At 47.5% G+C, this 23022-nt stretch overlaps 3 protein-coding genes across 7 annotated transcripts; 2 read left to right on the top strand and 1 right to left on the bottom strand.

Moving 5' to 3' along the window:
• The first annotated feature begins 203 nt into the window (after positions 1-203).
• On the top strand, positions 204-4188 carry SPATA33 (spermatogenesis associated 33). 4 transcript variants are annotated; one of them, XM_081870544.1, is made up of 3 exons: positions 204-361; positions 2333-2482; positions 3881-4188. In XM_081870544.1, exons 1-3 carry the CDS (start codon positions 340-342, stop codon positions 4081-4083), a joined length of 375 nt encoding a protein of 124 aa, XP_081726670.1. In that variant the 5' UTR covers positions 204-339; the 3' UTR covers positions 4084-4188. The 4 variants fall into 4 exon arrangements, with proteins under 4 accessions (XP_081726670.1, XP_081726668.1, XP_081726667.1 ...); XM_081870542.1 differs by having other exon boundaries at positions 238-372; XM_081870541.1 differs by having other exon boundaries at positions 242-372; positions 2330-2482.
• Positions 4189-6422: 2234 nt separating this feature from the next.
• On the top strand, positions 6423-14940 carry CDK10 (cyclin dependent kinase 10). The gene is made up of 14 exons (XM_081872264.1): positions 6423-6578; positions 7432-7504; positions 7977-8048; positions 8160-8262; positions 9056-9137; positions 9601-9668; positions 9846-9898; positions 10020-10089; positions 11193-11252; positions 11444-11567; positions 12234-12373; positions 13085-13137; positions 13216-13328; positions 14634-14940. The coding sequence occupies exons 1-13, from the start codon at positions 6474-6476 to the stop codon at positions 13308-13310; spliced, it is 1098 nt and encodes a 365-aa protein (XP_081728390.1). The 5' UTR covers positions 6423-6473; the 3' UTR covers positions 13311-13328; positions 14634-14940.
• Positions 14941-16374: 1434 nt separating this feature from the next.
• Positions 16375-21447, bottom strand: SPATA2L (spermatogenesis associated 2 like). Of its 2 annotated transcripts, none has more exons than XM_081872263.1 (3): positions 21359-21447; positions 19511-19820; positions 16375-18427 (listed from the first exon to the last, which is right to left on the bottom strand). In XM_081872263.1, exons 2-3 carry the CDS (start codon positions 19817-19819, stop codon positions 17354-17356), a joined length of 1383 nt encoding a protein of 460 aa, XP_081728389.1. In that variant the 5' UTR covers position 19820; positions 21359-21447; the 3' UTR covers positions 16375-17353. The 2 variants fall into 2 exon arrangements, with proteins under 2 accessions (XP_081728389.1, XP_081728388.1); XM_081872262.1 differs by lacking the exon at positions 21359-21447 and adding an exon at positions 21139-21320.
• Between the last annotated feature and the right edge of the window lie 1575 nt (positions 21448-23022).

Here is a 23022-nt window from a genome sequence, read left to right as displayed (position 1 = left end):
AATTAGCCCAAGAGAAAAAGAGGGCAGAAAAAAAGAGGGAAACCTGTACTTTCTTACAGCACCCATACATTGCCACAGGTAAAGGGTCCTGAGGAGGATATCACAGGAGTCGTTTCCTGAGCTGAATCAGCCCCCTCCTGCTGTGCATCTGGTGTGCTGCTTCTTTGATGATGATGGCGCTGGTTGGTGCTGAGTCACAAAAGGACCCAGACAATGCAATCAAGGATGGAGTAGTGTCAATGTTGGGGGAGCAAGGACTGTAGGCTCATCTATGGGGGGGTCTCACAGCAAACATGAAGATGTGGGAGGAGGTAAAATGTTCTTGTTCCTCTTTACAGAATGATGTCCAAGAAGGGTTCAGGTTAGTGCCAGGTAACAGTTGGCATGAGCAGAATGAGGTCAAGCCAGCCTAATGGCTTTGGCTTGTAAATGAAGTGGGTTGGGGGAGGAGAGTTGCTACTCCTTTTGTTTTGAGAGATGCCATTTTGGATGAGAGATTGAGGCAGCCTGGACACTACACAGGCAGCAGGATGTGGTGGTAGGATCCTGAGGTGGTAGAATGAATGGTACCACTTCAGGCTGCAAGTAGGAGATTTGTGAAAGCCCCTCTGCAAGTAAGAACACAAGCACATCAAGGAGAAAGGTTCTATCCCAATCTCCTTCCTGATCTGCCAATTTTTTATATGCAGGGACAGGGTTTTTTTAATGTCAGGGACCATTCAGAAATGTGATTTCCCTACCTGCAGCAAAACGTAGCACATTCCCTTCTATTACCCCATTACCACTTCATTCTGCTGCACATTTACAATCATCTTCAGGCTTCGGTCCTGGAAGCAAGTACTGCAGAAATTGGTGGAATTTCTTCTCAGAAAATATGCCAAGAATCAGGCACTTAGTTCAAAAGAACAGTCAGTCAGATAATGCCTGCCTCTTCCCCACCCTCATTTCTCTGTCCCTAATCCCATCCACTATCTGGGTTGGATAAAAAGTCCAACATCCCACAAGTTCTCATTTTTATTTTTTATTTCTAACACACCCTACATTTACAGCACAAGCTTTTCTCCAAAGAATCCTGGGAACTGTAATTTGTAAAGGTTGCTATGAATTATTGCTCTGTGAGGGAAACACTACAGTTCCCAGGATTTGTTGGGGGAGGCCGCTTTAAATGTATGGTGTGGACATGACCTAAGCATTTATACATTCTGTTCTTCATTGGATATTTCAGTATCAGAGTGTGAGACAATTAAATAACTAATAATTCAAATCTACAGAAAAAAGATATCAATATACACAAATTACAGAATCCATAAAAACAAGGCCAATAAATAGGAAACAAATTAACAGCACTATCATAAAACAAACAAAGCTAAAGTTCAATGAGGACAATTAGAATGTCATGTTCGTAGAACCAGATCAGCAGGTCTTGCTTGATAGGTTTGTTTTCTGAATGGGAAACTAATTAGCATGGCTTCTGTGAAATTCTAGTAATTCCTATATTTGCATATATATGCATAAATCAGCACATGCAGATTTGTAGCATCCCTCTGTACCTGTTTAGCATCACAGTTATTTGGGGGAGGCTTTAGCCTGGAAGCACCCATGTTATTGATCCTTAACCTGTTCTGGATCTCTCTCTGTCTTCTTCATCAATTGGGTAAGCCCTCTATAATATCTGTAGCACAAAGAACCCTCTTGAAACACTGTAGGGGGTGGGGAATAAGTGTACAACTTACTTTGATTTCAGAGCAGATCTGCTGGAAATGAATGACAATTAGATTTAAAATAAATCTGTGGGGGAAGAGAAGTCAATCAATGGCTATTAGTCACAACAGCTAAATGGAGTGTCCACATTCAGAGAGAGTCTTCCTTGGGGGAAGCAACAAGGGAGGAAGGCTGTTCCCTTCATGGATTGCTTATGGGTTCCTTGAAGTAGCTAAGCCAGTGCCTGGCAGTGCAATTGTTAGAGCAGGGAACCTGTGACCCTTTAGATGCTGCTGGACTACAACTCCCATCATCACTGATGGCCCTCAGTCTGATCTTATAAGGTGTTCATGTTCTGATTGGCTGCTGGTCTTTGGCAAAGAGCTAGCAAATGGCAAGGTAAAAGATTGCTTGTTCTATTTAGGTGGGATTTTAAAAATTTCGTAGGAACGTGCTTTATCTCAGCATTGTCTATAACTGTCAGCAACAATCCAAGATTTCAGGCAGGGGACATTTCCCTAGCGATGCCGGGAACCGAACCTGGGACCTTCTGCATGCAAAGCTTATGCTCTACCCTTGAGCTACACCTGTCTCCTTTTCCATTCTTAATATTTGTATTTTTCCTTAGCAGCTCATGTTCATAAAAATATAGATGGTAGCAAGGTCAAAGAACCCAAGCCCAGCTTCCAAGAACAGAGCCAGCATATGTATGGAAACATTCAACCTTCAACATCGGGTAAACCAACAAAGAAGCCTGTGCCACATCCTATGCAAGTAGAAGGTGAGGAAGGGAGAACAGTGGGTCATAGTGACAGCAATGGCATATCTCATTCGCATGTTCTCAGTAGTCCTTTGTAGATACAGTGGTACCTCAGGTTAAGTACTTAATTCGTTCTGGAGGTCCGTTCTTAAACTGTTCTTAACTTGAAGCACCACTTTAGTTAATGGGGCCTCCTGCTGCTGCCGTGCCGCCGGAGCCCGATTTCTATTCTTATCCTGAAGCAAAGTTCTTAACCTGAAGCACTATTTCTGGGTTAGCAGAGTGTGTAACTTGAAGCATATGTAACCTGAAATGTATGTAACCCGAGGTACCACTGTGTACATGTACTTAGTGAAGCCATGCATCTAGCAACATAGGCTATAAGGGTATTTTTTCTAATCCACCTTATCTCGAGGGTTTGGAGTCTGCAACAGTATTTAAACAAAACAAAAAAACAAAACAAAACCATGAGAAATGGTTACTATTTCTTTAAAAGATTTATACCCTGCTTTTTACTGAAAGATTCTCAAGGCGGTTTGCAGTAGAGTGCAATAATTCCCAGCCCTCCCCCCCATCAACCCAGCAGCACTTTGTCCCTTGGCCAGAGTGCTACCCACTTAATTCCAAGGGCAAATGCAGTTGGAGCCTCCTGGGAAGGAGGGAGGGGTGAAGCACAAAGATACTCTGCAGCTGCTCCTTCTCTGGCCCAGTCTTCACCTTACTGGGGCAATCTTCCTGGGAGGGCAGAGGTGCAGCCTGCCACTTCCCCTTTGTTCCCTGGCCGATGGCAGAGACAAAAGCATATTTCCCTTCAGCTCTGCAGTCCTGGTGCAACTATTATTCTTCATCATTAGGGCATCACCTCACTTCCAGTTATATGGGTTGTCAATGTCACTCTTCAGCTGGAAATGAAGCAAACTAAATTTCTTGAGGCCTTGGTAGCAGTGGTACATTTTGAAGAACTAGAGCTCATCATGACAGCCCCAAGGCTGTCCAAGGAAGGGCCAAGAAGTATTGCTGTTTAAACTGCTAGCATGAAGTCAGAACACCATCAAAGAAATGTGTTTCCAGCCTTTTGATTATGTTCCTCATTCTCTGACTTCCTCATTGACCTACACTGAGAGTGATCAGGAGTAAGCCAGGTGAGAGTGGGATCATACCAAGTTAACCTGCTCCTGCCTTGGAGGGAACAAACACAGCAGGTCTTGAGTGTCCACAACTAGACTTATCACACTTAGGATCCGATAGGAGGTTTCATGTCAGAAGCTGAGTCTTCCTGCAGATTTTGGCCTTGGCAGCTCTTTTTGAAAATGAAATACTAAGTTCTGTCTTAGACAATTGCTGCATCCCTTTGATATTAGGAAGGTCCATACCCCAGCCCAGTATGCAGCACTTTGATATTTCCTTCTTTCCTTGCAGTATCTACTGATAAACTTGCCAAGAAGAAAAGGCTTATTCCTAAGATCATTGTGACTGGGCCCTCGGAGGAAGTGCTGTTGAACAGTTATACTGATGAAATCCCTGAAACAAAAACCATCCGGGACACTGAAGACTTTGGCGCATATAGTGTGCACACGAAGCCCAGCACTGTAGACGCTTATAGAACCAGCAGAGATCAGTGAGTGCACAGTGGAGAATCAACAGCACTCAGTGTGATGGATACCATCTAGGGAAGCTAGCAGCCCAGTCCTGGATCCCCCTCTCAATAAATGGGAATCCCACCACAATGAATCCTTTCATGGTTTCACTTTCCCCACCTCCCACATTTGGAGGTGGAGGAAGAGGAGGAGGAGGAGGAGGAAGAGGAGGAGGAGGAGGAAGGGCAAAGCTTAGCCAAATATAAATGAGGTTGATGATGGATGTTCATTTCCAAATAAATATGTTTGGTAAATGTTTTAAGATTCCCAGTCAATAATGGACCAGTATCTGCATGAGTGATTAGTATTGTTGGAGCAGAGGGAACATCTCAGCCATACCTGCACTCCTAGAAAGGAAGGTCCAGGCAAAATATGTCGTGAAGGGTTTGGGAGATCCATTGGATTACACCTGGAAGAGGGTGTGGTGTAGTTATAAGGTGCAATCCACCCTGAGCATATTCTGTCGAAGTTGCTGAAGCTTTTGTTAAATCCCCCACATTCTCCTGCAACTAGCTTAACTCCTTGTAACTGCTATAATCACATAGGCTCCATTTGTACTATACATTAAAAGCAGTATCATATCACTTCAAACTGTCATGGCTTCCTCCAAATAATCCTGAAAACTGTAGTTTGTTAAGGGTGCTGAGAATCATTAGGAGATCCCTATTTCCCTCCCAAAGCTACAATAGTTCTCTGGAAAGAGGGATTGGCTGTTGGGTTTCCCCAAAAGCAGGTGGGTGACCAGGATGCTGGACTAGAGGGGCCATTGGCCTGATCCAGAAGGCTCTTAAATTCTTATCTTAAACTACTATGAAAATTGTATCTGTGATAGAACCTTCACACTGCACACTGACCACCATATATGAAATCCTATCACCGCACCCACAACTCATCAGATAAGGTGTGAGCAGCATCACCCTGCTCTCATGTGAAGGTGAAGCACAGAAGGGAGAGCTTTGATGAAGGGGCATTTGGCACAAAAAGGGAACACATTCTGAAGTGATTTATAGCTCAGAGAGCTTCCATGGCAGCAGGCCTTCAAACGCATTCTAAAGCTCTGAGCAAAACAGCAGAATCCAGCAGCGGTCAGAAAAATAAGCCTCTGTCTCCTGTGCGTCAGTGTGCATAAATCAGAGTTTCATGCAGAGTTACTAAAAGCTAAAAGCACTTTAATACAGCAGAATTATCCACAGTCACGGAACATTGTGCAAGCATGTCTGTCCCGGACAAGAACCAAAAGCAGAATAGAACAAAGGACTGAGACCCTCGGAAGTGACGCAGAGTCTCTCCTCCCCACAGTAGGCAGGACGCACGCTCTGAGCTGTGTAACCCTGTAAGCTCAGGTTCTCCTCACACACATTATGTCTGAAAGACACAATGGTGCAAAAGGAACCTTCACTTCTCTAACTGCAGATGCAAGAGTAAGGCACCCTATGTGTAGGGAGGAACTATTCATTTATTTATTTTATCACTTTTATGTACAATCTTTCGGCAAAGACAGTTTGCAATTTAAGATATTATAATAAATGCTACAAAATATATTCAGGCCAACATCATACAGAGTAAGCATGTACTGTGGGTGTGGCTATGAAACCCAACACACAGAAAAGTGCCTGTTGCACCAGTGAAAGCAACACTGGGGAGTACACTCTGTGAATGGCAACTACTCCGCTTCAGCAATTGCTATTTCTGGTGAAATGCTTCCTGGGCCCTCTTGCCCTGCCAGGATCACAGGCTTGGTCAAATGGAGCAGAGAGTAGTCACTTAAGATCGCAATGCGTAATGTTCCACTGCAACTCCTTGCATGGCCTAGATGACTATCGCCACAGTGACTGTAGTCTCGATCCTGACTGGTGCATCTTTCTGACAGGTGCATCTCTCCTTGTAGACATTGGATGGTTGGAGGAGAATGAAAGCCCAGGTGGGCTAAAGCATCACATTCTTCCAAATGCCCTCTACCAATTGCAAAGCATCTAAACTCAGCCTCTATATTTTGCTGTATATTACCTTATGTACAGCTTTAGTATTAAAGTTTTGGGGTGCTTTTTAGAAGGCTAATAATAATAATAATAATAATAATAATTTTGGAACTTGGTATTTATGTTCTGTAAGCCACTTAGAATGCTATGCAAAAAAAATGATAATTTAGAAAAGGTGTGTTCCCCACTCTTCAGTCTAATCTAGGAGGACTGGATCCTTCCTTTCTCTCCCCCTCGCCCGATTTTAGTACCCCAGTTTCTCCCGCTCAGGGCAAAGGGCTCGCGTAGCAACCGTTGCTAAGGGCTCTGTGCGGAAGTTCATACTATAACTGTACGGAAGTGGCTTGAGCATGCGCAGTGGCTGTGAGGAAAGTAGAAGTGCGCTCTGCTTCGGCCATGACGGAGGCGGGTTCGGCTGAGCCGGAGTCAGAGAGTTTGCGGCTGAAGCGGCTCCGAGGCGGCGGCGGCGGCGGCTTCTTCACGGTACCTCAAGGACACAGGGTAAGTGGAACTACAACTCCCAGGAGAATTTGCGTGGAAGAGTTGCCCCGCCCCTCTTGCGTGTTTGCAAGGCGGACGGGGCTGGGGGTGTGCAGGGTTTTTATTCTCTGGCGCTTGCAAATCCTACAGTGAAACGTCCGCAGAAGAGCTGCGGATTGTGCGTGTATTAAGCCCTGAACGTGCAAATACTGCTTGTGCAAATGTGGCCTTGGCACATACTGATGGGGCTGACTGTGGATGGTGAGATTATTTGCCCCGAGCGTATTTTATCGATACTGAAACCATGTGCAACTTTCATTCCACGTAGACATAATTTTCATAGAATTATAGAGTTGTAGAGTTGGAAGAGACCCTGAGGATCAACTAGTCCAATGCAATGCAGGAATATGCAGCTGTCCCATACAGGGATCGAACCTGCAACCTTGGCATTGAAGACATTGCTAAATCCTATGCTTACTTACCCAGGAGGGATAAGTGGGTAAGGTGTGATTCCAATTTACTTCCAAGTGTATGTGTATGAGGTTGCTCTGCATGGCTATATATATGTCAGTTATATGTGCAGTTACTGCATAACACTGAAAAGTATTATTCAGTTGTGCTATTATTGTTATTTTCTTCTCACTCTTGGGAATTTTTTAATTGAAAAGCAGGTTAAAAAATTTCTACCATTTTACGTTATTTAACAATAAAAAGTTGTGCAAAGAAGCAGAAATAATATTATTCACCATCTTCCAGTTGTAAGGAGATGCCTGGGAATGGTGTAATGATCTTTGTTTATATGACCAGGATCCTCAGCAGCATCTCCTCAGGAATCAAGCAGGGACTTAGTTCTGTGACCCATCTGTTGTTTCAGCTGGGAAGATGTCGGAGTGTGAAGGAATTCGAGAAACTCAATCGTATTGGAGAAGGGACCTACGGCATTGTGTGTGAGTGCTGCCACATGAACCAGTCAAGAACTGGTGCTGTGTGTGACCCAAGACAATCTGGAACACAGGGGGTGGCCCCAGAGCTGGTTAAGGTCCTGTCTGTTCCTTGATGTTATGACTTAAGCAGGTGTAGTTGGAATTCAAAATCTCAGCTCCCTGATCTTGGCCATGCACACACCCTCTCCAGCTCTCTTTGAAATCTCTCCAGTGATAATAGATGTATATTTTTCAGGCATAAATATCATTGATGACATTTTCACACTATATGATTTAGGACAATGATAATCCCAGGTGGAAAAGCAAGAAAGGAGGTGGGAAAGTGGCTTGTGTAAAGCCACTTTGATGAGAGGCAACTTTTGAGTTGGCACTTGAGTCCAGGAGCACTCCCAGCTCTACGTTAGCTTGTCTGTGGGAGTGGAAGGTGGAGAGTGGCTTCCCCAGGCACAGAACTCTGATTGCATTGCCGTTCCAGATCGTGCCCGGGACACCCAAACAGATGAGATTGTGGCACTGAAGAAGGTGCGGATGGACAAAGAGAAAGATGGTGAGCAGAATGGGAGAGCTCTGAGGCATCCCTGCTGGTCTTGGCTCAATGAAATATACTTTGTGTTTAGTCTTGCCCACTGTCATCTTAATGTGCTACTTCTCCCTATAGGGATTCCCATCAGCAGCCTACGAGAGATCACCTTGTTACTGAAGCTCCAGCACCCCAACATTGTGGAACTGAAAGAGGTGGTGGTGGGGAATCACTTGGAGAGGTACTGACCAGGCCCTTCCTGTCCCCATAACCTTTCCTCTACCTCAAGCAGGAGGCTTTTCGTTCCTGTCCCCCAAAGCTGCCATTTTATGTCACCCAAGAGTGGGGGGCTGGATCTTGCCATTGGGCAAGAGTTTTACCTCCCTCACTGCTCCCATGGGCCAAGTTTGACAACTGGACCTGTCAAAACACCTGACACAGTAATAGCATTGGATGACCCATCTTCCTTTACTCATGCTGTTTGAAATTAAAATTGCACAGGCAAAGGCACAGCACTTTGCAAGTTCTGGCAGTCAGCTGATAGGTGGCACTTGAAAAACACAGGACTTTGTAGGCATTGACCATAAGATGATTCGCAGAAGTTGCAAAGGCACAGGACTTTGGTGCAAATTGTATCTTTACCTGCCCTGCAGGTGGCTGCCCCAGTTGGCGTTGTGGGGCGAGTCTTATTCAACCTGCATGTCAGAGGTTCCCCACTGCAGTTACATCAGCTATTCTTGAATGCTAAGGCTAGCTTATATAATCTTTTTTAAAAATAAAAAATACAAACTTTAAAAATACAAAACTTTGCACACAAAGCAGGATGGAGGTTAGCAGGAATAAAGGAAGCTGGGGGTGGGGGGTTGCTTTGTTTCTGAAAGCAAAGCATGGTTTCCAAGGCATTGTGGCCTCCAGAATATGACTCAAGCAGTCAAGAGCCTGTCTTTTAAGCCACTTCTTTCTGCTCAGCTCTGGCCTCTTGGGTAGATATATCTCCAACTACAGAAAAGAAAATGTGTGTGTTTGTCCTGCAGCATTTTCCTTGTGATGGGTTACTGTGAGCAGGACCTCGCCAGCCTCCTGGAGAACATGCAGGCTCCCTTCTCTGAAGCTCAGGTGAGATGGGGAAAGTAACAGCCTTGTGTTGATTGTTCGGATCACTGTCTTCATCAGAATGAAAGAGATGTCATAAAAAGGTGCAGTTGGTTGAACCCAAGGCATGGTTGTGACCAAATTTGAGATGGAAGAAAGACAAGAAGGCACTTTTTAAAAGGAAAGCATGAACAAAAGAATCAAAGTATGTAGGTGTTCAAACAGAGCAGGAGTAGCCTGGTTGGTTTATTTGGGCATCATCCATATCATAGGAAGCTGCCGTATATTGAGACAGATCATTGGCCCATAAGGTAAAGTATGCTTTAGGTCAGTTCAATAAGACTAATCCTTTCAGCTTCTTGTGTTGCCTTTCTGTGGAACTTTGAACCCCAGAGCAGAATATGGCACAAGACAAAGTAACGTGTGTTTTACGCAAGAGAGATGGCTCCTTAATGATGCCCTATTCATTTACTCCAACCCATTGCAGGTGAAGTGTATCATTCTCCAGGTTCTCAAGGGCCTTCAGTACCTGCATGAAAACTTCATAATCCATAGGTGAGAGAAGAGCAAGGACTGGGCATTTGACTGGAGATAGGATCAATATGTAGCTTGCAGGCCTGCTACTATCTGTGTCAGTGTGGGAGAGAGGCTGCTTAAGGGAGCAGGATTTGGGGAAGGGCTGCACTTGGTTTTGTCTGTCTCCTGATGAACCTCTCTTTCCTCCAACAACAGGGACCTGAAGGTATCCAACTTGCTCATGACTGACAAAGGTTGCGTAAAGACGGGTGAGTGTTTGGCCAACATCTGGCCTCCCTTGATGACTTCCACCATCACAGACACATACCTGATTGGTTTGTAATGCAGTTGGACCTGCCCTTTGACCTTGAGTGTCTCCTCTTCTTGCAGCGGACTTTGGGTTGGCTCGTGCTTACAGGGTCCCCCTGAAGCCCATGACTCCCAAAGTTGTCACACTCTGGTGAGTAGACTTTGAGCATCCCTTGACTAATCAACACTCCTGCACAATCACTACCTTTGGGCCAGAGGGTAGCTAAGAAGGAAAGGAGCTTTGCTTTCACTGATAGGCTGCTTCCTTATGGTTTTGATACCCAACCAACTCAAAATAATTGCCTGGGGAAGGCATGGGAATGGAGCTCATAGAAAGAAGACTCCACACCTTCCTGACATGTGTACTTAGGAAATGTGAGTCAGACCAGAGCCAAAGCAAGACAAGAGTTTCTGCTCTTGACACATATAGGGGCCTGATTCAGCCAGCGTTAAAACCCTGGTTAAAAATAAGCAATGGTTTAAGGTGAATAAGCAGTGTGCTGGTGCCCACTGCTCAGAATTATGCACTTTTCTCCTCCACATCTCCCGTAGCACTGTGGAAGGAAAAAACAGCATCTGGCTTGCCATTGTGTGCAGACTTGGACTCATGGGTCAGGCACAAACTTTGGCTTCGACTTGTGGTTTGTTTGGAGAGAAACAAATCACAAGCCTTGGTTCAGACAACAGCAAGCCAAGGCTTAGGGCTTGTTGCTCCGAGAGCTGCCAGCAGCAGACGAGGAACAAAGCAGCACTTTAGAGCAGCAGCACGTTAACAAGAGGTTTCTTTTAACTAAGGTTTAATGTGACGAAGGAAGCAGGTGGGCAACCTGCAGGATGTGCAGTCTTTCCCTGTGTCCCACCGTTGGTTGCTCAGGGCCCTCGTTATCACTTGGCTGCCTGTGACAGGCTGAAGGGAGATTGACTGTCCTTATGCTTGGAAGCAGGGAAGAGGAACATGTGCAAAGGGGATCAATGAGATTCTGTTTGTGCATCTTCTGCCTCTTGTGTGAGAAAGAGGAGGGAGGTTGTGTGCGTGTGTGTCATTTCCCCTCCCCCGCCGCCACCCCAATACCAAGTGCAGCCCTCAGGGACAAAAAGGTGGGCTATTGCAACAGGAAAAGACCCCTCTTTTTCCGATTAAGGAAATGCCCATTGTCTGCTGAATTCAAATTACAGAATGCCAGCCCCTCAATGCACCAGCCATTGTGAGCTGACATCGACCTTCCCTGGAACACTTTCTTCCCTCTTTTCCAGGTACCGAGCCCCTGAGCTGCTTCTGGGGACAATAACACAGACCACCGCCATAGATATGTGGTGAGGGAAGAAGACGTCTCCTTTCCTCCATCCCCCACGCCTAATGTGGGGATTAGGAGGACAGAAAGGAAAAATGTATCATTTGAGGCCTGGATTCATGGCTCTGTGGACAAAATGGTTTTTCCTAGGCCTGAGAGGGTGGAGGGAATAGCTGCTAGCCTCTTTGTGTTAACTGTGAGTCTTCCCTGCAGGGCGGTGGGTTGCATCCTGGCAGAGCTGCTGGCTCATAAACCGTTACTACCTGGGAGCTCTGAGATCCAGCAGATAGACATGATTGTACAGCTTCTGGGCACACCCAACGAGACCATCTGGCCAGTGAGTAGTCCCCACACCTCATCCCACCTCTGCTTTGCTGCTCCCCCCTCCTGCTTGGGTTTTGCCCCTTTGTGCCTCTTCTTATGTAGCCTTTCCTTAGTGCTGCAGCACTGCAGGTGGCGGAAAGGTCCTCTGACCCAATATCATATGCAAAGGCATGGCTGCTAACCCGCAGTCTGACCCCCATCAACCCATGCAATGCAGGCTGCAGTAAGATACGAGGAGATCAGGTGCACTGTTGAGAGGCTGTAACATTAGATCAGGGATGGGGGGCATCAGGCCCTGAGGATCAAATATGCTCCTCCAAATCTCTCTATCTGGCCTTAAGATTTTCCCCAGCCACACCCACTTTCCCCAAGTCACACCCTTCACCAGCTCTGCTTTGCACCTTCCATGAATTTTAGCTGGCTGAAATGGGTCCTTGAACTCTGATGATGCCTTCCTGCCTGGATGGATAGAAAGTAGTGTGCGTGTATGAAGGACCTAGCTTACAGTACAATGTAATGGTAAAATCAACATTTGGTGGTCTTAGCATGTGCCTCTTCCCCCCTCCCCCACACATCTCCGGTTATCCCTTCTTTAGATGGCTCCAGCAAGCAAGTTAAGCCGTATGTTAGAGGCAAACACTTTATTTAGTGCCTTTCTTTGTGTCCCTCTCACCTCCAGGGCTTCTCCAAGCTGCCACTGGTGAGCCAGTACACCCTGCGCAAACAGCCGTACAATAACCTGAAGCACAAGTTCCCGTGGCTGTCGGAGGCTGGCCTTCGCCTCCTCAACTTCCTCTTCATGTACGATCCCAAGAAAAGGTAACTGGACCCAGGCTGGGAAAGAGGCCGACGTTGTTGCGATGCTCCTGCCTTTTGGAATTCTGTTTCGCCATTCTGATCGGCGCCCAGACAGGTAGAGTTAGAAAAGGGCAACTAAAATTTAGCCATGGCAGAAGTGTTTTCTCCATCCCCGGTCAAAATACAGAAGCTCTCAGGGTCATCCATCTAAACCAATCAGCAGCAAGGTTATGAGAGAGACAAAAGCAGCAGCTTTACATGCAGTGGAGTGCTCCTGCAGCTTTCCAAAGGAATGAATTAACTTGGTGGAGGACAGAGCAGTTGAAAGCAGAACATGCAGGTTCAGAGACAGCATAGGGGGATGACCTACAGCAGGTAGTCACAGCAGGAAATCGAAATCCTGCGCAGGATGGATTGGACCCTGCGTGTAATTTTACTGCAACTGTACAAGGCACAGGTTCCTGGATGTGAGCCCTTCCTTGCCCGGGAGAGACTAGCTGCATCCCTGAATAAATGAGCTAGCTGTAAGGTGGGCACCTGCTCGCTTGTCTTCGATTGCTCCTGTGATATCCTCTGGCCAGAGCCCTTGGCTTGGCAGAGGCACATTCAGGAAGGAAGAGTGGAGCCGCTGCAGGAGAACAGCTTTCCCAAGCCAGAAATTTGGGGTGGAATAGAGGGATAAACAAGTGAAAGGTGAATTCATCCCTTGCTTTCATGTCTCTTCCTCTTCAGAGCGACAGCTGGCGACTGCCTGGAGAGCTCCTACTTCAAGGAGAAGCCTTTGCGTAAGTCTCTTGTGGCTTCCTTTCCCCACACTCAGGGCTGCCGCCACAACCTGATTCATCTTCTCCCTCTTTTTCCAGCCTGCGAGCCAGAGCTCATGCCAACCTTCCCGCACCATCGCAACAAGAGGGCCGCCCCCAGTGTAGAGTGCACAGGCAAGCGCAGTCGGCCCTGAGGATGCACACTGCTCCTGGTAAGGACGGGCGAGGGCTGGAGCAAAGTGCACTTAACAACAGTGGAAGCTGTCTTACACCAAGCCACACCATTGGTCCATCTAGCTCAGTGTTGTCTACTCTACACTGATTGGCAGCAGCTTTCCAGAGATTTCAGGCAGAGCTGTCTCCCAGCTCTACCCCCAGACACCAGGAATTGAACCTGGGGCATTTTCTACCACTCAGGTATGGTCCTCCCCTTAGTTGAGTAGATGGCTTACTGGTCTCCTGATCATAATAAATAAAAAGATGAAAAAATCTTTTTAAATAGTTCCAGTGGCACCGTTAAGATCAACTAAATATAAGCTTTCAAGGTATGAGCTTTTGTGTGTAATACACACTTTGTCAGATACCGTACTCTGAAGCAGAGGTCACTTCAACCTTATAATAATGCCATTGTTATGTGAGGTGATTGACAGGTAGGTGGCCACGTTTGACAGATGCATGGGTCTTTGCACAACTTTGCAGGGGCTACCAATCAGCTAGTCAACACTGCCTGCAAACCCCATTTCAGCCTGGCCATGTCTGTACGTACCTGACACCAGATGTGATATATGATGTCAGGTGCAATGCAGGTGACTGTGGCTTCGTCAAGTGTGGAGGCTTGGCCTAATTAGACCCGTGGACTGTGGGTTCCCCACCACTCACCTAGAAATGTAGCCAGCTAGGAGTCTCATTAAGCTGAAGCTGCTCCACTATTCTCTGCTGTTTATGTCTCCCATGTTCTTTCACACAGCTATGACCACAGGAAGCTGGAAGCAGGGTGCGGAAGTTGTGGCCCATGGGCCAACTTTGGCCTTCCGTGCTGCTCTTAGCAAACCATGCCCACTTGCTCCACACCTGAAGCAGCTGCCAATATGGCTTCAAAGGAACAATAGGGTGTTAAAAGAAGCTACTGATTGTTCCTTTGCTGAAGCAAGGTGTGCTCCAGCCACCCATTAGCTGATGAATGGTAGGAGTATGACATGCACTGGGATCAGGAAGCAGGTTGCACTGAAGCCCTTGCTAAAACAAAAGGGGCATATGAAAAGCATGAAGTCTTTGAAAACACCTTTGAAATACTGGATCCTGAAAGCAGCAGCAAATGATGCTTAGGGAAGGTTCAGGGAGGTTTTTAAGCAGAGACCACCGATGCCCTACAAGGGGGTTTCCTGCACTGGGACTAGATAACCTTTCCAGCCCCTCCCAACTCCATGGTTGCAGGATTGCCATTGCCTGAGTGCAAAAAACAAAAAATAAATCTGAAACAATTGTGGCACTGTGGTACTTCTGTTTCTCTTTCAAAGGGCAGAGCTTGAAGAGAGGCAGTGCTGGGCGCTGCCAGCGGCGTCGGGGCAAAGAGCCAGGAGCCTACAGAGGGTGTCGTGACAGGTCCCATGTTCTTCATAGGAATCAGCTGCCCCTGCTGGTAGACACTGATTACCAACTGGGAGCTGGTTTGCCAAGCTGCACTGAAGCTCCTGAATTATCAGCTCGACTCTCCCATGATGGAAAGCGCAGGGCCGAATAGTAGCCCCTTATCCCGCCCCTTATTTGCGGGCAAAACCCAAGACTGAACCAGGACTGTGTCTCAATAAAGTCTTTTGCCGCTGCTGTCTTTGAGTAGTGTGCCTGGAGGGTGAATACTAAAGCTGCTGTGAGCCTTAGAAGGACTGGGAGGGTGGGGAGGGAGATGCCAGTTCCCTAGGAGGCAGCCTTATATATAGTGGAGGGAAGTTCCTAGGCAGCAACAGCAGCATCTCTGCATTTAGAGGTGCCCAGGCGCCTTTAACTCCCACACTGTTTTGCATCCCTGCCTGCATGCACTGCTTGTTCTGTGCGTCAAGCTCTGCTTAGCAACTTATCGTGGGTGGGGTTGGAAGATCAGGGACTTCAACCTCTTTGCATCTCTATTGTAGCAAACACATAAGTATATATCCCTTCTTGGTCCAGTGAGCTTTTGAAGGCCTTCCTTTCTGATTCAGAGGTGAAAATGGTAGTGGCTCTGGAGCACAGCAGCATATTCAAGCTCTTCTCCACTGCTGACAGTGGACAGTCAAGTAGCAGCAGCAGCAGCAGCAGCAGCAGCAGCAAACGAGGGCTCAAGCAGAATCATTTTGCTAGAGCTGTGATATTGCTTTGCTTTGTGTAGGGAAACAGAAAATAGTGCTTGAAGCACCTTTAGGAGGCCAAAGTTATGCCAGAAGCATCAAAAAGAGAACTGACCAGTTACACCTGCCTCCTGACTTTTGTGCAAGAGCCAAAGTGACACTGGGAAGACTAGGTGGCCAAGGAGGAAAGTGTGGGAGGGAAGTTTTCAGAACAGCCTTGAAAACAACTACTGTAATAGATAAGTGCATCTTTTACTTCTGGAAGTGCTTGTCTTTAATGATCAGAAAATTCTGATTGGTTAACTCCATGATACATATGCAGCTGCTTTATACTAAGCCAAACAGCTAGCAGTAGTTTCAACTTTTCCAGACCTGGCAGCCAACTTTAACCTAAGCATGCTTTCGGAGATGGAATTCTTAATATTTCCCCATATATTTCTATGGTGGTAGCATGATATCCCCACCCCCATGGGACAAATCACCTGTCAATCATCTAATGTCATGCTTTCAACAGGGAGTAGCTGCTCAGTCCAGTTGCCCACAGAAAACTTGGTTGTGCAGCTGTGTACCTGCCCCATATATGACATAACATATGACGGCAGGTGGGCATGGTTTGAGAAAAATGGAAACCCTGAGCCAAACAGAGACCTAGTCCAGGCCAAATTTGACCAAAGAGCCAGAGGTTCCAAAGCCCTATGCTATTGGATTCCAGCCTACCAGCTGAAGACCAATGATCTAGCCTAATATTGTCTATTTGCCAGGGTCTCTGGCAGAGAGAAGTTGCTACCCAGTCCTTTTAAATCATTGCTGCTCAGACCCCCTGCGTGCTACGTAGTCCCCAACTGGGTTCCTTCCAGTGAGGATTCAAACTCTGGAACTCAACTACCCACACTACTGGGAGGTGGGGGAAGGGAGAAAAGAAATCCAGAGAACAAAGGAGATTACACTTCTGTTTATTTTGCACCTCTGCTTCTTTAAGCCACCAGGGAGATGCTGAGTGCCTCTGAGGGCTTGAGAACAGCTCTGCCCCTGCCTAGTAGCAGGAGACTCAAACCCAGCATTAAGGCTTTTCCGGCGCTGTCTCAGCTTCCAAAGGAGAGCCACAAGGATTCAGGAAAAGGTATAAACAAGAAGAAGCAACCTTCACCCCCTCCTGTAATCTCAGCCCATCTTCTCCCATGGCAGCTCCCTATAGTAGCTTCCCCCCCCCCCCCAACCTTGGTGCCCTCCAGATGTCTTCCACTACAGTTCCCACCAGCCCCAGCATACTAATGCTCTGCTGGCTGCAGATGGTGGGAACTGTAGTGCAAAACAACTGGATAGCACCCAGTTGGGGAAAGGCTGCCCTACATCCTTTGGAATACACACAGAGGGAGCAGATGAGCATCATGTAAAACGTCATTGTGACCTGATATTACAAAAGATGGATTCTGGCAGAGGGGTGTGCGTGTCCTTCTAACGTCAATTGACTTGCCATTTCTTGTCAGCCAGCTGGAACCACTTTCAGATGAAGTAGTGCCCCCTCAAATGCTCAGTGGAAAGGATGAGGGAAGCGGAGGGGGGAGAATCTCACCTGTCCAGCAAACACTACTGCGGGAGACTGTTTAGGACTGGATCCCCACCCCAGCCCCCAACAAATTTGTTCACCTAAATCCTCAAAATATTTAGGATTTGAGAAAAGTCCTGTTGTCAGGGGAAAGAGAATGTATGCTGAAAAGTGAGAGTCTGGCTGTTTTTTCCTCTGAAACAAAAATAAGGGAAAGTGTTTTTCAGAAAACCGAGAGGGAAGGCCTGGGAGAGGGGGGGACGAAAAGCCGACTGTGTGTGCGGTTCTAGATGAAGCCTCAGAACTGCAGAGGAAACAGCTTTTCTGTCCAAAGTCCGGTTGATGCCCTGGTGGGTTCTCCCAGCGCTCGCTATTGCCAGACTCCCGGCAGCCCCTCGTGCAGCAGCTTGTCCACCTCTGTCCTCTGCAGCCAGAGGCGCTGCTGCTTCTCGCTTTGCAGCTCTTCCATGTGGTGGCTGCTCCGGCAGACCTGCGCTCCATCGCAGCTGCCGCCATGCAGCAATCTGCAGGTGTTGCAGCAGGAGGCCGGGAGGCTGCCCGGGCGCATGCACGAATGCAGGTGATAGCGCGGCGGCTCTGTCGGGGACATCCCTGCGCCCGGCACCAGAGCTCGGTGCATCCCCGTGGGGCTCAGCTGGGGGCTCCTTGGCTGCCTTGCTGAGGGAGAGGCTGGGCTGCTGCCCCGGTGGAGCTGGGGGCCACCAGGGCTGTCGTAGTGAGGGCTGGGAGACAAGAAGCGGCTTCCCGGAGGCGTGGGGTAGTCCGCTTCCGTAGTTCTGCTGAGCTCCCGCCGCAGGGAGATAAAGGAGAAGGAGGTCTCCAGATCAGGGCCCTCCGAGGCTGGGATCCCGTTGCCGTATGGGGGCTCCTCCGGGCCCAGCACCCACATCTTGCTCCTGTTCTCCACAAGCCCCTGCGGAGTCTGGAAGTGCTGCTCTCTGCTCCGCAAGCGGGGGCTGCTGCGCTCGCAGAGGGGGATGGGGTGCTGCTGCGATGACAATGGCAACCTAGGTCCCAAAAGGTCGCCATACGGGCCCTGCCCTTCCGGACTCTCCCTGTACAGGTCTATCGCATCAGCTGGCTCCACACGGAAATCTCTGCCCCTAGGCCACCGCACCAGGCTCTGCAACTTGGCCACACAGTTCTCTAGGCTGCCTTTGGCTTCCCTGCGGGCCTGGAGAAGGTCTTCAGGTGAAGCGGCGTACGGCTCCAGCTCCCGCACGATCTTCCCCAGGATCTCGCACTCGACCCTGGCTGCAAAAAAGCAGCAGGCTGCAGCGAGGAGGCTGGCACTTGGGGGCAGCTGGGCGATGACCAGGTGGAGGCTGTCTCTTGGGATGTAGCCCAGCCGGCGGAAACTCCTGGTGATGTCGGCCTCAGGCAGGACTCCCTGGAGGACGTGCACGTAAACACCTGAGAAGGTCTGTAGAGAAAGACACAGCAGTTAGTGCCCTGCATTGCTCGACACACAAATTTAATACTGTTACTTATTTATAGCATTTGCTGACCGCTTGGTTACAAAGCAATTTACACAGCCATCGATAAAACAATCCTGTGTTCAAAATAATACAAGGTTGTAGCCAATGCTAGTCTTACTCAGAGCAGACCCACTGAAGTAAATGAACATGACTACCTTAAGTTCATTAATTTCAGTAGCCCTTCTGTGAATATGACTAGTTTTGGATACAACTCACAGTGTTTCAAGCACACAAAAACCACAAGTTTGTTTGTTTGTTTGTTCAGTGACTAGGCATGGTACACAGCACTAATATTATCTTTGTATTATGCATGAGGTTATACATGCTGCCCAGCTGTCATTGACCGGTTAATAGGGCCTTCTCTGTGGTGGCTCCCTGTTTGCAGAATGCTCTCCCGGGGTGAAGCACATTTCTCTCTCTGGTTATTAACTTTCAGGAGGAACTTAAGAACATTCCTGTTTACCCTGGCATCTGATGGCTTAAAGATACAGTTACTGAAAACGAGTATGAAATTTATCCATGCCATGAAATTAGCAGCTGTGGGAGTATGTGACAGCTTCTATTTTTTTTTTTTTAAAAAAAAGGAAGTTTAAATTTGTTTTTATTTTAGATTTAATTGTATTGTTTCTGCCATTTTGCTATTTGCTGCCCTGGGCTCCTTTAGGAGGAAAGGCAGGACAGAAATTTAATAAAGAATAATGATTCCTTCAGTTCTCTGGAAGAGAAGCAGACTCAGGATTTCAGCTGTAAATATTACTACTCTGACCGAGACAGGAAACAATCAGGAAACTGAGGAAAAGGTGCTGAGAGGCTAAGTAAACCTCTGCACACCAATGAATGGAAGGTGGTTGGCTTTATTTTTATACATTGCACATCTGTATGTGAGGTGAGCTGCTCTTTGCATGATTTGGAAGGAAGGAATTCAAATAAGTAAAATAAACAACTGTTTCTGTCTGCAATATAGCAGAGTCCTGTGTGGCCTCCTCCCTCTACCCCCACAATGCCTGACTTCCCCCCACATTGCTCACTTTTATGGTTCCAAATTCCTTGCGCCAGGGGAAGAAGTAAAGATTGACGGCTGCCAGTTCCAGCACCTCAAAGGCCCGGCCAAGATTCTGGAGTGCCAGTCCCAGATCCAGCTGTCCTCGCAGGGCCGAGGCAAGCATGGCGAAGGTGTCCTCCCCTCTCAGGGCACTGTGAACTTCTGGATCCTCCAGCAGTTGCCGCCACATCCGCTCCTTCAGGGACGAGTCGGTGCAGATGCCAGTGTGGCCCTGGTGGAAATTGTTCTCCAAGCACTGACGATACTTCTCCTGCAGCGCCGCTCCAGGAGACATCCTGCAGCAGGATAAGAACAAAGCCCTGAACCTGGTCCCATTTGAAATTCCGTCAATCAAATCAGCCTATGAGGAGTGGGATTGCCAAGCAAATGAATTCAGCCATCAAGCCCATAAAACAGAGCCTTGTATACTGCACAGGATGGTTGTTGTTTTGATTTACAGAAGCCATGGATGCATTTTCCCGCTGCAAATAAAATACCCATGCCAAATATATATATAAAATTCCGCCCCCAGAAGCCCTTTAACATAAGCTGCATTCCATAAATGGGCTGATGCAGTATGGGCAGATATTCTTCATTTGCATGTGCATTCTCACTTCTCATGTTTTCTTTTCAATGCCATATATATATATATGCGCATGCATGCAAAGGGTAATGTAACCGCAAGCAGGAGGTGGTGATAATGGCCAAGTGATGGGAAAGGGAATTTAAGTGTATTGATTTATTTCAGTCATTTCTAACCTGCCTTTTAGAGGTTAAACCCTCATGGTTTTTATAGGATGATGCCCTGGTGTACAGAGGAATGCTACCATCTGGAGATTTTGGCAGCTGAAGATTTGGCAGAAAAAAAGTGTTCTCAAGATCATTACTGGCTCATCAATGAGAATTTGGCTATTCCCTTTCTCTCATCCATCCCAAACTGTTGGCACTCACACACTTCCCCGATTGTCCTCCTGCTTTTTTCAAGCACTGATTAAGTTTCCAGCAGAGTTGCTGCACAGAGCTCTGGTGTACAAACTGACAGCTGGTATTGCAGAAGAATGACAAGTGATCATTTTGGTTAGGATGCCACTGACAATGGAACTCCCCCCATCTTCTGTGTTACTTGTTCGATTTTTATCTTCACTCTCTCCACCATCTCTACTCCAGCATCCTGCAACCTGATGTCCTCCATATTTTTGGGACTCCCCATATGCCTTGCCACTGACCATGTTGGCTGATGGGAGCTGTGGTCCAAAAGATCTGCTGTCCTCCAGAGGATGCTTACTCTGGAGAAACTGACAAGGTGCATGGCTGGGGGTGGTGGGGGAAGGAGGGGCGAAGTCTTGCCAATTTCACCACATTGCCTTTTAAATATGTCTTTACATTCTCCACCACTAAAGCGAAAGCAAGTCCTTGTGAGAATATCTATATCAAAATATACACACTGAATAGTATGCCAAGACTGTTCCGATTAGGAATAGAGTTAGGAAATATTTGCTTCTTCACTTCAGTCACATTCACCCTGGCAGACTTTCAGGTGCCACAGGGCTGTTGGTCGCTGCTGCTGCTGCACTAGACAAGGAGATTTGGAGCCGGGGGCGGCAGTATGCCTACCACATGGGGGGATCCCAGGTAAAGGGCTCGTATTTGGAGGGTGGGGGTCTGCAGAGCCTGAAAGAGCCCCCTCTCCCTGCTCGCAAGGCGATGAAGGGAGCGCCTCTTCGTCCCGCTGGAACGTCATTGGGGGCTGAGTCAAACACCCCCGCCTCACAAGTTTCCCCCGCACGCCCCCGCAAATCCGGCCGGTTGGGATTCGAACTCGCGTCCCGCTCACCTGCCAGCGCTCGCTCGCTAGCTCCTTGGCCCCCTTTCTTTCGGTCTCTCGCTCTCTTTCCCTTTTGGGCTCGCTCCTGTCACTTCCGGTTCTTCTTTGCCCCGCCCTTCCCGAGAGGAGATTACGTCAAGTCTCAGGAGCCGGCCGTTAACCTTTTCCTTGCTGCACTGAAGGATTTGTGTTTTGTTTTTAAAAAAATATCTTAAAGGAACGGGTTAAAAAAAACTTTTTAAAATCATAATTATAATAGAACACAAAAAAGAATGTTATAATATCATTGGCAGGTATTGCAAGTCAATGTTTGTGAATTTCAGACAAATGTCCCAGTTATATTTAATTTGTTTATTGCTGTCCCTTTCAAGAGGAGGGCTAAATCATTTTTTAAAAAAGAGAGCTCATTACCTTCAGGTTTACAGTCTAAGAAGGCATGGCACAAAGGTGGAAAGGTGCATTTAGGTAACCCACCCCAAACAGTTTAGGGACCCAAAGATTAAAACCAGCATTTTGAACTGGACCTAGAAACACACTGGTAGCCAGAGCAATTGGTCAGAAGTGTTGCACGATCAGACCATGCCTGGGTAACAGTCACATCTAGGGAATAAAAAACAGATCCTGGTAACTTAGCATGATTGTTGCATGGGATACACCCCAAACTGCTATCAAATTGCAGATTACATCTATCACACAGACTAATCTGTAAAAATCAGGCATAGAGCCAAAGTGGGGGATCCTCATGATTTCTACATTAAGTCTTCCTAAAGTCACCATAAAAATGCACATAACATTGGTAGCCCATGAACTGAACCACAAATGTCACAAATCCCATACTTCATGATGCCACTATGGCATGAAAACATGGAGCAAGCCCCTGCAAGGAGGGACTTTTGGAGTACTGGATGGTGTATATAAGCCAGAGCTTTTCAACCTTTTGGGTCCACTGCTCCCTTGACCAACTACAGTCTATCAGTGGCACCCCTGTGGGGCTCAGGAGACCAGTTATGTCATCCGTTGCCTGCAGAGCTGGCAGCCCCTCACCCCTCCCTTGAGGAGGGTTCCCTCAGCCTCCTCTCTTCTCCCCTGTCCTTGGAGTCCTCTGCACAGCTGCAGCTGCCACCCCGGTCTCTGAGCTGCCCCCCATCCCAAAGAGAGGTGCCTCCTCACAATGCCCCACAGGGGCCTGGGAAGCACCCCCTGGCCAGCCCCAGAGGCACCATTCACCTGGGGAGCTTGAAGCCAGAGCTGCTGCAACAAACAGTTGTGCAAGAGTCTGGGAGGCAGATATGTGAGAGGGCATCAGAATAAAGGGCCAGTGTTGACCGCGACACCCCTGACCATCATTCAAGGCACCCCAGGGTGCTATGGCACACTGGTTGAAAACCACTGATAGAGGCCAATGCATGCCCCAAGGCTTCTTCAGTCTTGAAGAATATCATAGAATCATAGAATCATAGAATCATAGAGTTGGAAGAGACCACAAGGGCCATCGAGTCCAACCCCCTGCCAAGCAGGAAACACCATCAGAGCACTCCTGACATATGGTTGTCAAGCCTCTGCTTAAAGACCTCCAAAGAAGGAGACTCCACCACACTCCTTGGCAGCAAATTCCACTGTCGAACAGCTCTTGCTGTCAGGAAGTTCTTCCTAATGTTTAGGTGGAATCTTCT

This window comes from Podarcis erhardii (assembly GCF_964252035.2).
Source record: "Podarcis erhardii genome assembly, chromosome: 7".
Classification (NCBI taxonomy): domain Eukaryota; kingdom Metazoa; phylum Chordata; class Lepidosauria; order Squamata; family Lacertidae; genus Podarcis; species Podarcis erhardii.
This window is presented reverse-complemented; position numbering and strand designations above follow the sequence as displayed.

Coding starts and splice junctions, on each gene's coding strand:
- SPATA33 (XM_081870541.1), top strand. CDS start 294: ATGAAGATGTGGGAGGAGGTAAAATGTTCTTGTTCCTCTTTACAGAAT. Junction 373..2,329: donor AGGGTTCAGGTTAGTGCCAG/GTAACAGTTGGC, acceptor ATTTTTCCTTAG/CAGCTCATGTTCATAAAAAT. Junction 2,483..3,880: donor ACATCCTATGCAAGTAGAAG/GTGAGGAAGGGA, acceptor CTTTCCTTGCAG/TATCTACTGATAAACTTGCC.
- CDK10 (XM_081872264.1), top strand. CDS start 6,474: ATGACGGAGGCGGGTTCGGCTGAGCCGGAGTCAGAGAGTTTGCGGCTG. Junction 11,253..11,443: donor ACCACCGCCATAGATATGTG/GTGAGGGAAGAA, acceptor TCTTCCCTGCAG/GGCGGTGGGTTGCATCCTGG. Junction 11,568..12,233: donor CCAACGAGACCATCTGGCCA/GTGAGTAGTCCC, acceptor TCTCACCTCCAG/GGCTTCTCCAAGCTGCCACT.
- SPATA2L (XM_081872262.1), bottom strand. Junction 18,428..19,510: donor AGGAATTTGGAACCATAAAA/GTGAGCAATGTG, acceptor CTTTCTCTACAG/ACCTTCTCAGGTGTTTACGT.